Source organism: Equus przewalskii, chromosome 29 (assembly GCF_037783145.1).
Source record: "Equus przewalskii isolate Varuska chromosome 29, EquPr2, whole genome shotgun sequence".
NCBI lineage: Eukaryota > Metazoa > Chordata > Mammalia > Perissodactyla > Equidae > Equus > Equus przewalskii.
The window spans coordinates 10,623,984-10,642,249 of NC_091859.1; the positions used below are offsets into that span (position 1 = coordinate 10,623,984).

General features: G+C 37.1%; 1 protein-coding gene across 5 annotated transcripts in view; it reads left to right on the forward strand.

Moving 5' to 3' along the window:
* TMTC2 (transmembrane O-mannosyltransferase targeting cadherins 2) overlaps positions 1 to 17,901 on the forward strand; it is a 390,871-nt gene extending 372,970 nt beyond the window's left edge. For all 5 annotated transcript variants that reach the window (XR_011534794.1, XM_070600499.1, XM_070600501.1 and 2 more), the window contains one exon: positions 15,253 to 17,901. Coding sequence is in view for 4 of the 5 variants with exons in the window: in XM_070600499.1 (XP_070456600.1) it covers positions 15,253 to 15,432 (180 nt within the window). In the remaining variant the exon portion in view is untranslated. The remainder of the gene's footprint in view (positions 1 to 15,252) is intronic.
* The last annotated feature ends 365 nt before the right edge of the window (positions 17,902 to 18,266 follow it).

Below are 18,266 nucleotides of genomic sequence, written 5' to 3' on the forward strand. Positions count from 1 at the left end.
AATATAAGTAAGAATTGTGTTAATGATTAGAAACCTTTCAGGACTTGCTTTTGGTGCCGTGCTTGGTTTCTTGGTACGTGTTCCAGTAGCTTAAATAACAGCTGCTTTAGTGCTTAAAATTATGTGTTAATGAGTGCAGATTATCTTTAAAAAATTAACGTTACTGAAAAAGTTTTCCTAACTGAAGCCCATTCTTACTAGTATTTGTTAATAAAATTGTTGTGTTGTTTTCTCCCTTGCTACCATCAGGATTATCTCAGTCACCTCAAAAGGCCAGGTCTCATGGGTCATCCGTCATCCCCAAAATCTAATCCCCAGAAAACTGCATATCTATCTTTTGCCTGTGTCACCCATCACTCCACAGCTCTTGAAATATTTTACTAGCTTTGGTCTCCCAAGAGAGCCTTCTTACCTGATAGCTGTTTTTTTCCACCTCCATGATCTCCTTTCACACATCCCACTACCTGACTACCTTCTCCAGCTGTGGCAGCAAGTTCCCAAATGCCTCAGCCACACCCAGGGCCTACAATCCATGGAAGTCACCAGGGTTTCAATGTTCTTGACCACATGATCCTCATATCTCTCTTAATTTAGATTAAATTCCAAGGTCAATCATTATAATCACTCCCTTGCACATAGGTCAACTCCTTTGTTTCTTTTTGCCTCATCATACCTGTTTGGCCAAATCAACACCTAGTTACATCCACCTCTGCCTACTGCATATCTATCTTGAAGCTAAACATAGCTAGAGAAAAACACAACTCACTTTAACTCAATATCAGTAACCTCAAGTGAACCCTCAGTGCTGGGTGGCAATCATACTGTAGTTTTCTAGTCTATTCTCTCTGACATTTTTCTACATAACTTCATACTTCACTGTCTCACCTGAAATTTCCAACATTTACTCTTCCATTGCCACATTCAACTGGTGATCTTGCTTCCTCTTTCATTGAGAATATAGAAGTAGTCAGAGAGAACTTCCACAAGCTTCCATCACCTCTAACCATCTATTAGCATCTGTGCTTTTAAATGCTACATTTTCTCCTATTATTATAGATAAACTATCCAAAATTCTAGCTCAGTCCAACCTCTTTATGTCTTCACTAGGTGCCTCTGTTCTTGACTACTTAAGGACATTGCTCCTGCAGTTACTCTCTCTCCCCCTCTGGCTCTGCCTCTACCTCTGTTTCTCTGTCTCTGTCTCCCTGTCTCTCTCCTGTATTAACAAATTTTTCCTCTTTGCCAGATTTTTCCCATCAGCATTTAAACATGATATTATTTCTCCCAGAATGGAAAAACAAAAAGCTTCTCAAGCCCATTTCTGCCTCTAGCTACCTCTCCAATTTCCTCCTTCCTTTTATAGCAAAACTTTTCCTTTTGATTTAGACCTACTCCAAACAGGCTTGTTCTCCAGTGATGTCACCAAAACTGCTCTTGTCAAAACTGCTAGAACGACACTCAGTGATATTAAATCTGTTTGTGTTCCGTTCTGATTTTGCTTGTCCTATCAGTATCATTTGACACGGATGATGACTCATTCCTCCTGGAAACAATTTCTTCACCTGGTTTCCGGGACACCCTCCCCCTGCTACCTCTTAACTCTGGTCCCTCTGATCCTTCATCCCCTTGACTGGTTCCTTCCCATCCATCCAATCTCTTAACCTTGAAATTCTTCTCTTTTTTTGACCCGCTTCACTCTTCTCTGTATACTCCCTCTTTGAGAGGTCTCATCCTCTCTCTTAGCCTTTAAATGGCATGGATACACGGCTGGCTCCCAAATTTATATTTCCAGCTGAGATCTCTTCTTTGGACTCCAGCCTAATCTATCCACTGCCTACTTAGTATCTCCACTTGTAGAGACCCCTCCCAACTATTAGTCCAAAACTGAGCTCCTGATTTTCCTCCCACACCTGCTCCTCCATGATCTTTTCCATTGCAGTAAATTGCTTCATTCTTCTAGTTGCATAAGCCAACTTCCACTGCTACTATCTTGTCTAAGATATCACTGTCGCCACTGACCTGTAAAACTGAAATTGACTCCTCCTTCATTAGTCTGCTTTCAACACAGCATTCAAAGCATGTCAGATCATGTCACTCGTGTCTAGCTTACTCTTTCACCTCCTTTAGTTCTTCACTCAAATGCTATCTTCTCCTAGAGGGCATTCCATATCTCCCTATTTAATATTGTAAAGCAGGGTTCAGCAAGCTTTGGTTGTAACAGGCCACACAGTAAATATTTTAGGCTTTGCAGCCACAAGCCTCTGTTGCAACTACTCAGGTATGCCATTGTAGTGTGAAAGAAGCAATAGACAATACATACATGATTGAGTATGGCTATGTTCCAATAAAACTTTATTTATGGGCATTGAATTTTGAGTTTTATGTAATTTTCATGTGTCATGATGTATTACTCTTCCTTTTGAGTGTTTTCAACTATTTAAAAATGTAGGTTTTTGATGGGCCAGCAGTGGGATGCATGTGATCCACAGACTGTAGCTTGTTGGTCTCTCTTTTCACAAACATTCCTTAAATACCTTCTTTGCTGTATTTCTTACCTTATTATGTATTACAGTATAGCATGCTATATATTTTACTTACTTTTTGTGTTTAATATCTATCTGTGTCTTACAAATAGAATATAAGCTTCATGAAGCCTGGAATTTTTAACTGTTTTGTATACTGGGAAATCCCCCATGTAGGTGCTCAATAATTAGATGTTAAATGAATGAATGAACAAGTTACATTTCAAAAGGAAATAAAGAAAATTGCTATCATGGATATGATCATTGAAGAGCTCAAGTTTATTTTAGAAGTTATAGTCAGAGGACTGCAGGAGAGAGACCATTTTAACCATTTGCAGCCTACAAAAGGCTCCTTCAGCAACTTTCTTATTAAATTTTTCTTTGCAATAAATGTCCTTTTTATCCTCCCTAAATCTCATTTGTTTAGTAAGAGATACCTTAATGCGTTGATCCACCTTTTCTTGGGCCTGTCATGCTCTTCTGTTCTCTCATGGTTCTCCGGGTTCTGGAGTGAAATAGACCTAGAGACTAGCCACATGCACTCCTCCTTCTTTCTCTGCTGGAGGCTGCCCTTTGATGTGGCCACTGTAAGTTATCATGTTCACTTAGCATCCAGGACTTAATTTTCGAAGAATATTGCCTTTATAATTACCATTTAATTCCGACTTCTCTGGGATGAACCAAAGAAGTTAACACAGTTCTTAAATGTCTGTCTTTGACTGAAGTAAATAAAAGTGTTAAATTATAGGCATTAGAGCATAGCTTAATTTCTATGAGCCATTTCAAGATACTGAAATTGGATTTAATTATTATATGTAATGGACTTTAAGCATTTATGAGACAAACGGCCTACAATTTAATTAGATAGTGAAGTATTTATGAGATACTTTGTTTTAATAATCACTAATATGTAATAGCAGAAAATAATCTTGCCTCTAGTTTCTTACATGAAAGAGTCGAAAAGATGTGCCTTTCTTGTACTTCTAGAAAAGTCCTTTTTGTTTTGCTTGTTCAGACGTGAATCAAAAGTAGAGGTGACGTGTGACCAATCCCTGTAGTCAAATATCAGATCACTGTTAAGGTTGTTGATTGCCAATACAAAATTATGTTTTTCGAGTAGATGAAAAGGTATTATTTTGTAATTTTGTAAAGCTATTTGACATGTATCATATAATCTTGACGGTTCCCTAACATAGTAGTGAAGATGAGTTTATAAGGAATCAGAATTGGCGTATGAGAATTAATCATTGTGTCAGAAGTAATTTATTTTGTTCTACCTTCCTTTTCAAGTCTCGTTTTGGTTGTTATTTGTGAGTATGGACGAATAAGTATTCAATAAATATATCTGAGTCTAGCAGTTGCTTGGACTCCGGGTCTGTGCAATTGCTTTATTGATGACTAGCTTGCTTCCTTGTTTTATATTAACAGGGTAGACCAAGGAGGGGAGGCAAGAAAGTAAGGGTGTAGCATTTTCAAAAATACAGTTGCTCTGAGAAGAGACAAGACATTGGTAGAGTAGGTCAAGGCCATACAAAATCTGTGTTTTATACAATTTTGGAAGCTATCGTGCAGAAAAATGTCATCAAGTCAGTCTTTAAAACCTTCCTATAATGTGCTGACTTTACACACTTTAAGTTAAGAGATGATTGGTGCAGTCTGGATGAGGCGATTTCAGATATGAATATTTCAGAAGTAAAGGCAGAATGTACAATTGAATGTAGAGATCTTGAGGGTGACATGTGGGCTTATACTATGTGACTGGCAGTTGCCATGAGTTTAGATACACCCAACCCATGTTTATTTCTACATTTTCAGCAGGTGTGACCCTTTGGCAAGTGTAATGGCTTGGAATCCAGCATGACTTTACCTTGATTGGTGTGTCCTGACGGAATATGTTCTAAAATGATGTGTGAAGACCTTGCATCATTATTTTTCCGAGTGTGTATCATCAAAGTCTTGGCCCTATAAAAGTGCAAATAGAACGCCATGCATCAGACAGTGTGTTTACGTTTTATTTTTAGTCCCTGGAAAGATTTATAGTTTCTGGAGGAATTGCTTTGCTCTTGCTCGCTCTGTTTGATCTGGTCATCCTCACTCAGAGCATTCGCAAAACTTTCCACTTGCTGCATGCATGAAGTCCATGGTGAATTCTCTCAGTGAAACGTGTTTCTTCATATTCACTCTGCAGGTGGACAGTTGCTGCCTTCTAATGTCATGTTCCAATGTGATTGCTCTGAATGACGCTGTCACCCTTGCATTAATCCTGCTTGTTCACAGCATGGTCCCCATCTGCTTTGTGAGAGAAAAAAATTGTCTTGCCCATCTTTAGAGTGTCTGTGCCTAACCTAAATTTCATTTTAATCCACTGTTTTGAGGTGTCTGATATGCTCATTTCCATCATTTAAAAAAGTGAGTATTTTCACTAAGTCCTGTTTAGGAACAAATTTGTCATTTCCACAATATGCAAATTAGTATCTCTCAGTTGACGTCCATCAGATCAAAGCTTTTTATTGGCAAACATAGAAGTCAATTAGAGAAGTGATGCACATAAGATTTTTAAAATGTCCTGAATTTGATTGCTGTGGCATGTGTCGAGTGTTTAGTATCACTTTGATTTTGTCAATGTAATATATCTGTACTTCTTGCTGTATTGTATTTTTTTGATCAGTTGATCATTTACTTAACAAAAAGCCAGCAAAAAAACCCCACAAAACTATAGCTCTTTGCTTCTATCTTCCGTGACATTTGAGTCCTTAAGCCCAAATGTCAACTTCCAATATATCTGTGAAATACATTTTAATAACAACATGATTATTCCAGTGACCTGTTTCAACTGCTCAGAATGAGCAGTCATTTTATTAGATATATTTAAACTCACACTTCACACATACACACTTGGATGGCCTGTACAGCTGGAAATCCTTCTGTGTAATATGATTATGATTGAGAAAGCATGTACATGTTCCTCCCTCCCCTTCATGCTAAAAAGAAATGTATAAAGTGTAGAGTGAATTATGTTGCTTAAATCATATTTGGACTAGAAATAGGCAAGGAATTTGGTTCAAAGAAAAGGAGGAGATGCTGTGGGTTTTTGTAGCAGCTTCTAGATTAGTAAGGGCAGACAGCTCTGGGTGATGTAGACACTTAAATGATGTTTGTCTGTTGTGCAGATTCTTTTCTAAATTTCTTTCCTTCCATGTTTTCAACCTTCAATAAATTCTGTTTATTTTTATTCTTTTTCTACTCTAAGTGCACTTTGTCATCGTATATTTTCTCACTTATGTAGAACTTTTATTTAGAAGTTTTACTTCAAATGATGAGCTCCATGGTTATGACAAATCAAGGTAAGCAGTGTACTGATGGCATTTTATGAAAGCTGGGAGTGACACTTAGGTGGCCCGGCATCTAGGTTCTCCATTAGGATCCCATGAGAGTTGTTTCTGTGAAATCAAGGACAGCAAGAAAGCCTGTCTTTGAAAGAGAATGATCTTCAGTGAAGAATAATTTCTGAGATCATATTCTTAATTTAGCAGATGCACTTTAAAATCTGTTAGAAATAACTACCACCTTTGAAATGACTCTGTTACCATCACTGTTTGCTATCCCCCAAACCACAGCTGTTGGCATTTTGATTGCCGTAGAAATGGATAGCACTCCACATTGTGGCAATCACACCCATCATAAAAGTTAAATGAACGTTCTTGTAGCACCCGCTGGGATGGTGCAGGTGTAGGAGAGAAGGATTGAGCCTACAGGATGAAATGTGTCACTGACAAATTGCAACTACTCCCTTAATACAGCGTCGTGTCTTGCTTGTCACCTATATCTGTTTTGTTTTATTCAAAGCTATTTCAAGAACACAAATACTGTGTTGAAACTGAGAATCAAGATGTATCTTTTCTATTATCTGTCAGAATTTGCCTTACTATTGCTAGATTTCCTGTGTTGTTTTCCCTTGCTGTATGTACAATTTGGTAAATCTTTTCGCAAAGATTCTTTATTCAAAATATGACTGTAGTCAAAATATGACTACAAAAAACTATCATTTCTGAGTTGAGAGTATTGCCTTACTTGTGGGGTTTTTTTCATAGAATTGTGTGAAATATCTTTTAGTTTGTTGTATTAATACTTCATTTTTAATAAGGACTTTGTTTTCCATTTTGATTTGTTCCCAGAAGGGTTACATCATGGCCATCATTATTGACATCCTAATCTCCAAACTAATTGAAATTCAGATTTTTCTCCATTAGAGTTTCTCTCCACTGTTGGCTCCTCTCCCGGCAGTTTGCTAAAAATACTTTTAAAAAGTAACAAATTCATTTTGCTGTGACCCACCAATTTCAAAAGTTTGTATAGCATTCTCATTTTGGAAAAATAAGAGACTTGAAGCAACCTGATAGTTCATCTGGTCCAATAGCCTCGTGCCTAAAGGAAGTAGTCTCCCTTCTCTCCACAACTCAGTCTTGGCATCTCCCTCATAGACGTGCCTGATTCTTCCTGGGAGTAGAAGCATTTGATTCATGCAGTGGATTATAAACTCCATGAGGGCAGTCATCCCTTCATCTGCGCAGTCCCCTATAGTGCTTAGAACAAGGCATGGATAACAGTTTCATAAGTATGAGGGGCATAAGTGAAATGGTGAATGTACATCTCCTCACAGTTTGTAGTAAATGCCAAGTATGCAATTCAAGTTAGCTAAAGTCACGCACAGACTAAAAAAAATATATTGTTTTTGTTACCACTTATCTAGAGTATCTGGCAGCAACTTTGACATCTAGTAGGTGCTTAATAAATGTTTGTTAAATTACATTGAGATTGGGCTAGGATTTACCTCTCCTATGTCAGTTCTTTCTGCTAAACCATACAAATCATTCTTTCAGCAGGCATTCATTGAGAGCTTCTTACCTATGCCAGAGCCTGGCACTAGCGCTATAAAGACAGTTAAAATAAATTCCTTGTCTGTCTCACCCTTCAGCAAAGAGGACAGACACTTATAACAAGTAGCCATAGTTCATTGTGGTAAGTGCTGCAATTAATGTACGTAGACAGTACTATGGGAACATAGAGAAGCAAGCTATGAATAAGAGATTGCTCTAAACTCTTTTTAAAATGAGCAGAATTTTATTGAAAAGAGAATGGAAGAAGGACTTTGTCAGAGGAGCAGTTCGATAAGAAATGAATGCTCAGAATAGCACATGGCAGAAATAGAGGTTTCATGGGGCTCGTGCAGGATGTATATTAAGGGCTTATTTTGGGTGCCAAGTTGTAAAGGGTTTCTTAGTACCAGGCTGAAGAGTCTGTATTTTTTTTCCATAGGCACAGGTTGACTCTCTAAAACTCCGTTTGTGTTCAGAAAAAGACAAATGGTCAAGTGGGAGACAGATTGGAGTAAGGAAGAAATTGAAGGTGGGGAGAACAGTAGGAGGCTGATAGAGTTTAGGAACGAGATGAGATGCTAAACTAGGCAGTGCCAGTAGAAATGGAGGGTGGTGAAGTGCGGGAGCACAGGAAACACTGTTCAAAGACAGAGACGCCGGCTGTAAAGAAAAGTCCATTCTGTGTGCTAGCTAGGAGCTGCCATCCTTCTCCCACATCTGCTGGTCCAGGATTCCCCATAGTTACTGTGAAGCAGTTTCGTGGATCCCACTGCCCCTTTGTCCAGCCCACCCTCTAGCTGCCAAGATTTCTGTCATCCTCCCACCCACACTGAAAGTAAGCCTATCTCAAGGATTTCCATTTTGCATATAACAAATTTTTCATTTTAGAAACAGTGGTTATCTGGTTGTCAGTCTTGGGAAAGTGACTGAGGAAGAAAACACCAGGCCAGACGGCCCTATGTAGCGGCTATTTTCAGGTAGTGGAAGCTCTGTGTAATTACCTTTCGAATATCACCATGTAAGTGACAATTCTTACAAAACTTATGCTGACCAAATGTTAAAGAACAGTTGGATCACTGAAGACAAAATGCGAAAAGCTAATAAACTTATGACAATGTTATTAACCTCTCTAGTAATCAGGAAAAAGAATTTCAGCACAGAATAGGATTCTATTTTACAACTTTCAGTTTGCAAAAATTAAAAAGTCAGACAATACCAAGTGTTATAAAGGATATGGAATGAACGGACCCCTGTTACATTTTGATGCTAATGCATTTTGATACAACCACACTGAAGAGGAATTTGGTAATGTCTGGTAAAGCTGAAGATCCTCTCTGATCCAGCAATTCCACTCTTAGATACTCTCCCTTAAATATGTGTAGAGATAGTCACAAGAATACTGATGGCAACCGTCTCTTATAGAGTCTGTATATCTAACCTTCAGAGAATGGGTAGTCATTCAATGGAATTCATGTGAAAGAACTAAACCTTATAAATACCAACATGGACAAACCTGTAAAACAAAATGATGAGCAAAATATTCAAGGTCCTGGTGGGTGCTTGACAGGATGGCATCCCATGATGGACAAGTTTATAAAATTAAAACTTATAGAAATATAAGGTTATGCATTTTTTATGGGTACACGAAAAAGTAAAAGTGTAATACCTACACTAGAATTATAAATACCAACTTCAGGATAGTGTTTCCTTGGGAGGATGGGGGTGAGTTCAGGAATAGGACAGTGAGAGATATTTGGAAGCTTCAGTTGTCTTTATAAAGTTTTATTTGTTAGGCAAGTACACAGTTTTTATTGTATTCTCTGAAATTTTTGTATGCCTCAAATATTTTTAATAAAAAACCTGCATATGACTTTACTCATGTGTCTATTCATTGATTTAATCTATCACCCATCAATCTGTGCAGCTACCCATTCATTTATTCTTCTTTTTTGTCAAAATAATTTTATTTATATAATCCAAGAAAAGATGACTATGGCTTAAACGAAGTTGGGGAATGGGGCAGAGTATAATTAGAAGACAGAATTAAGGGAGATTTTGGGGTAAAGTTGCCAAGACTGAACAATCGGATGTATGTACATATGTGTGTAGGAGGAAGACAAGGAATCAAGGATAATTTATTCAGGTTTCTAGGTTAGCCTTGGACCATTCAGCACACAAGTGGTATAAAGGAGGAGGAGTGGTGTTGGAACTGAGGGAAATAAGGTATTTAACTTTGTCTCAGTCCATGCTAAACTTTTTTCCATAAGCCTGACAGATAATCTTAAAAACTTTAATTCATGGGCTGGCCTGGTGGTATAGTGGTTAAGTTTGCACACTCTGCTTTGGCGGCCTAGGGTTTGCATGTTAGGATCCTAGGTGTGGACCTACACACCGCTCATTAAGCCATGCTGTGGTGGCATCCCACATATAAAGTGGAGCAAGATTGACATGAATGTTAGCTCAGGGCCAGTCTTCCTCAAGCAAAAAGAGGAGGATTGGTAATAGATGTCAGCCCAGGGCTGATCTTCCTCATCAAAAAAAAAAAAAAAACCTTTAATTCAGTAATTACTTATTAAACATCTACCATGTACAAGGCACAATAAATATAAAGAGATCCCTTAAATTTATGCATAAATACTTTTTCCTGAATATGTTTCTTAAAAGTTTATACCATTACTTTTTTAAGCATCATGGTGCAGTTACTGCTCCGGTAAATTCAACTGGGTAAGCAATTTCAACTGAATACAGTTGAATGGCAGTGTGCAGCCTTCATTAAGTTATTTGGTAACTAATTGAAAAAGAATGAGGATCCATTAAAGTTTGCAGACTCATTTAAGTTTGCAAATTATATTCAGAAGGGAGATTAAAAGTGACTTCAGACATTCTTTCTTAAAAGTTATTTAGTTCATACAACAGTAAATATACAACTATATGGAGAATTTCAGCAACGCTTTGAATGAAATAAATATATTTATAAAATTAGATATATTGGGCAGTTATTTCTATCTTCATCTTTTTCATAGCTTCTCTTGCCTGTTGATTTACCTTCACATGAAGGAAGTGGTCCCAGGGACTAATGGGATACGGTGAACCCAATTACTCTGTGGGTTTCCAACTCTTGCTTAATCAGAACATTTCAACCAAGACCTTCTTTTCCTTTTCTAGGCTTCACCCAAATCCTCTGTTCAAAATTCTACATTTTAGTCCTGTTCCCAATAAAAACATGAATTCCCAATCCTGAATCCCCATATCATCTTATTAATCCTCCTCCATAGATATCTTCTAAGACTATATAATAGGCAAAGGCCAGGAAAATGACTTTGTCTTCCAATCCTGTGAGCTCAGGAGACCCTGTGAGCTCAGCTGGGTTCCTGGAGCCTCAAGGGCATTAGACTAGAATCACACCTGCATAATCTTGCCCTTCCTCTCTGCTATCCCAATAGATAGCTCTTATTTTAATTTTGCTTATTTCCTCTGATGTTGGAGAAATAAGCCAAAAACCACAGTCAAGTATCAAGAAAGGCATAATTCCCTCGAGACTTGAAAAAGACATCATTTGTTGCCTCAGTATGGCTGCCAGTCAGCCCCTTTGATGTAAAGCATCTGTCCTCCTCAAGGAAACAAGAAAGGTCTGGTTCTCCTTTCTAGTCTGTGAAGTACAAAGCAGTTCATTTCTTGTACGGAGCCACAAGCCCCATGTTACTGAATTGCAAGATGCTGACTGCCTTGTTAACATGCTGAAAATTTCATCAGCTGTCTTTAATAAAAGAGGATGTGTGTGAGGGAAGACATCAGCAGTTGTGGTTGGGTTTCTGTTCCCCAGCCCAAGAGTCACAGCTAGCACAGAGCAATGACACTAATATGTAATAGACAGCCAGTCGCCTAGACTTCTTGCATTTCAGTTACATAGCTAGGTAATCTTTAAGTCTGTTTAGAAACCTTTACAAGCTCTTATTTGGTTGTGAAAAGGGTTTTTATCCCCTCTCCTTCTGTCTAATAATATTTAGTCATTTATGGCTTCTGTTAAGAAAGTTTCCTTTGAACATTTACTACCTGAAATAACTGCATGGCCAAGAGAAGAATTCTGCTTTACAGAGGTTAGATGTTTGAACTGACATTCTTTGTGCTGTAGGAAGTCCATCCTTTTATAAGAAACTTCATCTCAAAAGTTATAAAATGATATAATCTAAGATCAGGAAATGACCTCTGGAACAATGCTTCTCAAATTTTAATGAGCCTACAAAGTACCTGGGGATCTTGTTAAAATTCATTTTCTGATTCAGTGGTTGGCACCTGAAATTCTGTGTTTCTGTCAAGCTCCCAGGTGATGCCGATGCTCCTCCTTGAACTACAGTTTGTGTAGCAAGGCTGGAAGAGCTGAAGGTATTCAGTCCAGTGGGCATCCAGCAAGCTACCCCTAGCCACTTCTGTAGAGACGAGACACAACAGGCTTGAAAGATAAAGTCCTTGTCTTTGAAGAAAGAAAACAACCATATAGAAAAGTTAGTCTATATTTAGTTTTATTTGCAAATTTTTAACAAGTACATGAAATTTTTTATGTCAAAATGTTGACACTTTGAGAGCAGTTATCTAAGGCAATGATACTTGTAACTTATGTCACTTTTGAGCATACCAGTATGTACATTTCATTAATTTCCATTGACTCAAATAAGAAGCTATAGTGATGTTTTAAAAGCATTACATAATGTATGTTTGTGGGTTTTAAAATAAAAAACTTCTTTTACTCTATTAAGATAGACACATTTAAACCAAAATGTTACATCTGAGCATAGGAATCTGTAGCTGCTTAAAAATATCAATGACATCCTTAAATATGCACATTTTTAGTTTACTTGGATTTTTACTCTTTAGGGAACACAATTAATGAGTATATGTGCGCTTCCGTGAGATCTGTTATCCCACATTAACTTCATAATGTCAATTTTTGACTATTTTTGTTTAATAACTAACACCCTAGCGTGGATAATGCAAAATTAAAGTTATTCCAAAACACTATTATAATTAGCATTCAGAACTCATTTTGATAGCAGATTTAACTTCCTAATTGCATTTTCTTAGAATTATATTAAAATTTTTTCATCATTTGATGGCAGGGAGGTGACTCCGAAGTATTTGAAGAACAGAAGAACCCCAGGCTACAATTTAGTAACAATGATAAGGCCTATATATAGGCTTGGTCTACTTCACCACCTGTTTTCGTATCCATCTCTTCTAGGTTTAACCTAAGAAAGACTACAAAGCTCGTAAAGATAGCGCCAGTTCGCAGTTCCTCAGCATTTGTATTCAGGGGTCATTCAGGCACACTGACAAGGAGATTCTGCTTTCTGTTTTTGAGATGGGGAGATGGAAGGAAAAGAATAGGAAAAAGACAATTTTGTATTCTAATTTAATTTCAAAAGCAACCCTATGAAGCAAGTACTGTTATCGTCCCATTTCTAGAAGAAACTGAAGTCTCAAGCACTCACTCAACTTGTTCAAGTGCAGACATCTCTCGCTGGAGCTGTCATTGGAACCTAGGCGTGTGACTCTATGACCTCTGAGTGTTTTTAATAATCCCCTTGAGTTGCAATTATGGTTAGGCACAGACACTTTGATAATAAAGTGATTCAAGAAATAACGACTATCCCACAGGGCCATCTGGTTTCTCTCAGCCCGTCGCTGGGCCTCTTCTATTTCTGGTTAGTAAGGAATGGTCTCCAACTGTGATTCTCCCCCCTCATTTCCTCTCTTCCCACTCAGGATGGCAGGAAGTCTGAACATTTTATCTACTTAGCATCTCCAGTGATTCAGGCTGTGAACACACTTCACCATCAGTTTAGTAGCTGTTTATTGATAGTTGTGCTAAACCCTGTGAGGAGACATAATTCAGAAGTGTGTCTGGGCATCAAGAAATTCAAGATGATAATGGATGGTATGATAACAAAGTTCTTTTAGGAAGACAGAGTAGGTGGTGTTATTTTAGGTTTCCAATGTGGAGCTATTCACTGCACATGTAATTTAGAGCTATGTTTGTTTGGATTGGTGTTTAAAATTAGAAACTGACCATCTGTATTTTTCTTGATAAGTATGGAGTCATCCTAACCAAAAGGTTTTTGAAGGTCAGGAATAGCTTATATTTGCAATATTATTTTTGGAAAAGAATAAAGGACATAGAAAAGTTGGAAAATAATGCCCAGTAGTTGAGGACTTAAGAAAATTTTGGTATGAATCTAGAGACAGATAGCCATTGAAACAAAAATTATAAAGTCGTATAGCAGTGTAAAAATCCCAAACATGCACGTGCTAAACCTCAGGCAAAATGAGTTGAGGAAAAGGGAACTTGGCATTTTTAGAGTGTCTACTATGTGTGTGTACTGTGCAACATTTATTTATTTACTTATTTTATGTTTCTAACAACATACAGGAAATCTGATGTTATTTCAGTATTTCAAAAATGAAAGAATTGGGGCATAGATGTGTTAGGGGACCTCGCTAAGGTCACAGTTGGTGTTTGAGCAAGAACTCAAATGCAGATCTCTTAAAATCCAAGTCTGATCATTTTTTCCAAGTTGGTTTATTCTGAACTATTCACCCCTCTCCCCAGCATTGCTTTTGGATCAGAAATAATTGTTTTTACAGTAAAGGGTAGAGTCACATGAATTAAGCTAAAAAATGTGTGAACTGTGAAACTACTAAATCATAAAAATAATTGTGAATTAGGCTGTATCACGGAGTTGCCAGGACAATTAATAGTTGGCATCATCTGTAAAATGAAAACATAATCTTAGTATAAGCACTTTTAGTTTTATCTGATACTTGAAATATGCATTTATGTAACTGCCAAATATTAACTGCTTGCTGTTAGGCAGAAAGTTACAGAGACAAGACAAGAGCAGAACAGCTCTTATGTGCAGATAGAAAGCAAAATATTTTTTCCTTGTAGAAGAACTTTTGTTGTTCTTAACTAATCACTGAGAATTTGGGGATGGAAACCCTTGCATTAATTAAACTACTGCTACATAACATACTTTTTTTTAAACTTTGTTTTTCACGTGATAACTTTGCATTGCAATTATCACACATTACAGAAAGTTCTGTTTGAGAATTATTTGACTACTTTTAAATAAATAATATAAAATTTATAAAGGTTGCATATTTCTGTACCATATTTTATCTATTTTGATGTGTTTTTCCCTTGCTGTATTATAGTAAATATTCACCATTAAAAGTTTAAAAACTGTTTGACTTAAAAATAAGGATGTTGTCTCATTAAACTACTTGGGTTAAGTTTGGAAAGGACTTTAGTGGTTGTATTTGAATTTTTTTCAGAGATTTTACCCTGGAAACATCAGTAAAATTTTACAATATATTTTACTTATTTATTTATGTTTGCATAAATTGCCTGGAATATTGCTAAGGAGAAGAAGAAAAGAGTGGGTGGACATAGATTTGTCAACTTTCACACTTAATTTTTTTATTTCTTGGCACCGAGTTGAAAAAAAATATTTAATTCTTTCCATCTGAAATTGTATCACGTTAAACTTTTTTTCTCAGAACATACAGTCTGGCTAAATTACGAAGTCTTCATATGTAACCTATGCTTTCTCATTAAAGAAGAAAACTATTTCTCTTGCTGCCTGCCTTATTTAAAGTACAAAGTACATAGCAGCTATTTGAAAACTTTTTTCCTTCCTAGTTATCTTTGTCTATTTGTATAAATTGCTAAATTGTTTCCATAAAATGCCTGCAGACATAAGGGAATCATTTGCATAAGTGGATGAAGATTTTTGTCTTCCATAAAGGAAAGCTTGAAATGGCCTCTTAATCGTTTTCCTTCCTCTCTCTGGTTCCAGTATCCGGCTGCTCTGATGAACCTGGGGGCCATTCTGCACCTCAACGGCCGACTCCAGAAGGCCGAGACCAACTACCTGCGGGCGCTGCGCCTCAAGCCGGATGACGTCATCACGCAGTCCAATCTCCGCAAACTGTGGAACATCATGGAAAAGCAAGGCTTAAAGACTTCCAAGACCTGACACAGGAGGGCAATGCCTCCTCCTCCTCCCAATGTCAAAGCGGCTTCATTAATGAACAGAACTTCCCAGCAGTGCTATGATACAAGCTAGTTTGAACTTCAAGACCAAGGCAGAGGTCGCTGAGGTCACTGCCACTTCTGGGAGTATCCAGTTTGCTGTTGGCACAGCCATTAACACCAAAAAGGGGAACATGGGAAACCTCCAGAAGGATGGAATTGTTACCCATAGCCTGTAAACCAGAGCACTTAAAACAGAATGTTTTGGCATTATTAAGGGGGGAGGGGGGCTACACTACAAGTTTTGTTGAGTTTTGAAAGCTGATTTGGAAACTATATTGTTCCTTAAACACTGTGAGAGGAAGTCAGAGTGTCTATTCAGCCATGGTAAACTATTAAGGTCAAGTGTTAATGGGGAGTGATTGAAGTGTAGTGTGAATCCCAGTGAGCTGGCCGGTTGTCCTGACGCTGCTGTCTTCCCTCTTTGGGGCAGCCTGCTTATCAATTTATGAAACTTTGAAAACATTTTTTTTTAGTACTGTGTCAGGATTTTTCATAATCTACAGTTGTTTCCTGACTAGTGCACATAACATTTTATGGTCTGGATGTCAGTCTTCGCTCTTTTGAGCATCATTTGTTTTTCATGTTCTGGAGAGGATATGCAGAGCAGAGCTACCCAACCACGTTTCACGCTGGTGTCGCAGGAGGGGCTGGGGAGGCCTTATATGTGTCAGGCAGGCATTTTTTATTTTAACGTCACCAACATTTTCCCCCAAAACTGCCTAGGAAAATTTATTGTATTCTTAGGCTTTTGAAATGGCCTTTATAAATGACTATTCCTGGTTAATGCACATGCTTATATAAGGATTAAATCAAAAAGAAGCTTAAAAGTGTTCCAGTTCCAATAACTAACCAGCAGCTTTTAGACAAAAGGGAAGGTGTTTTGTACTTCCCGGATGTTACTGTTGAAACAAATCAAGTCTGTGCAAAGGAGTATATAATAGACAGTTGCCAATGATTTTATATTTTGGAAATAGTTGGTATGAAATGCTAATCACGTTCTAATAGCTAAACAGCACTGCTGATAAGTTTTTTTGCTCTTCCCAAAAGACATCAAAAATCACTTATGTTAAGCGGCAATAGCATGAAGCATTAGCCTGTGTTTCTGGGTCTTATGCCAAGTGCTTTTCACAGTTGAAAACCATTTTTCACTAGCAAATTTGGATCTTATTTCATTACCTATTAGTAACCACTTCAATGAGCATTTCACAAGTGAAAGACTATAAATGAAGTAGAGAAAAAGATTTATTGAACGTTTTTTGACTTGCAAACTTTGCTACTAAAAATTAACTTTATGAAACAATAGTCCGCTCTCAACTTCTTCATAGAGAAAGTAGCTACACAATAGTCTACATATTTATTTATTTATTATTCTACCGTAGCAAAGTAGCAAGACGAAACTTGATTCATTAAGCCAGTTCTTGGCAACTGAAAATTTGCTTTTTCTCCTTTCCTTTCACACTCCATGTATATATGATCAGCGCCGCCATTAAAGGGAAGCTGGACATGCAAATGCATCATATTATGTTTTCTCCGTATTTTATATGTTTTGCTGCATAACTGAATACAGTGGGATAAAGAATTTAAAGTAGTGTTCCTATGTCATTAGTGTTTTTGTCAGAAGGACAGATGTAGTGAGAGATTTGTTGATGGCATTAATAAGAAGGCCCTCCTAATATGTATATTATTTCTTAAACACTTCATTGAAGGGCCAAAGTTAAATTATAACAAAATCACGGTGTTTTCAGGATGATATTTAACATTTAACAGCAGCAAACCCATGGTCAAACGAAAAACATGGGTTGAAGTATATTTTTCATCTTCTAGTGCATTGGCAATTACAAAAATAAATAAATAAATAAGGAATTTAATATAAGGATATAGAGATGAATTCACTATCTAACATTTTTATTTATTTAAATAGTTATTGACCTATGATGACTTCCTAGTCTTAACATTTTATGTCTTTATTGTTATTGTTCTTCCTTTCAAACACTTGGTTCTTAATAGGTTCGCTGATTGCACAGTAGAGGCACTTCATGTCGACCCAGTTCCCAAGTAGCATTAATAATTGGGCCTGTGTCATAAAATGCATGGATCTTCAATAAGGAAATGTCCCTGACGCCTTTCACTACAGGGCTGGGCTTAGTAACTGACCACCTTGGGGGGAGGGCTGGGGGGCCTATAGAACATGGTCAAAAATGTCTCCGCTCAGGGATTTATGGTGGATTATTGCAGACAGTGCTAAAAATATAGAGCACAAGACAAGTTTACTAAATTAAAATTTTATTTTTTGAGAAACTGTTATTTGTATAAATTATCAAGATTTGTAGGCTTTCCTTTTGTAGAAATAATTGTTTTATGTGCCAGAGAATTTCAATTTTGTTTTCAACAATAAAGCATTGATAACAAATATGTCGTATAAGCCTTTTTAAATCTTCTGCAGTAACAACACTTACACTGTCTTGCATTTTAATAGAACTAGGAGAAAGTTTAAAAAGATAGAGCTTGAGAGTCAAATAGAGAGACATTGTGGCTAATGTATAAGCAATAATAATCATTAATTTGGTGGAGTTAATAATAAGGGTTGCCAATATCATCAGATTTGCCATGTTCAGAAAAGATGACACAGTTTTTATTTTGTTTTGTTTTATTGATGAATTATAGAAAAGTGTTAAAAAATTTCCTAAGGAGGGCCAGTTCCCTGCTTCATTGGTTGGTTGGTAAAAATGGCTATATTTAGAAGACCTGATTCTGTAGTTGTGGTCCTGGAGGAAA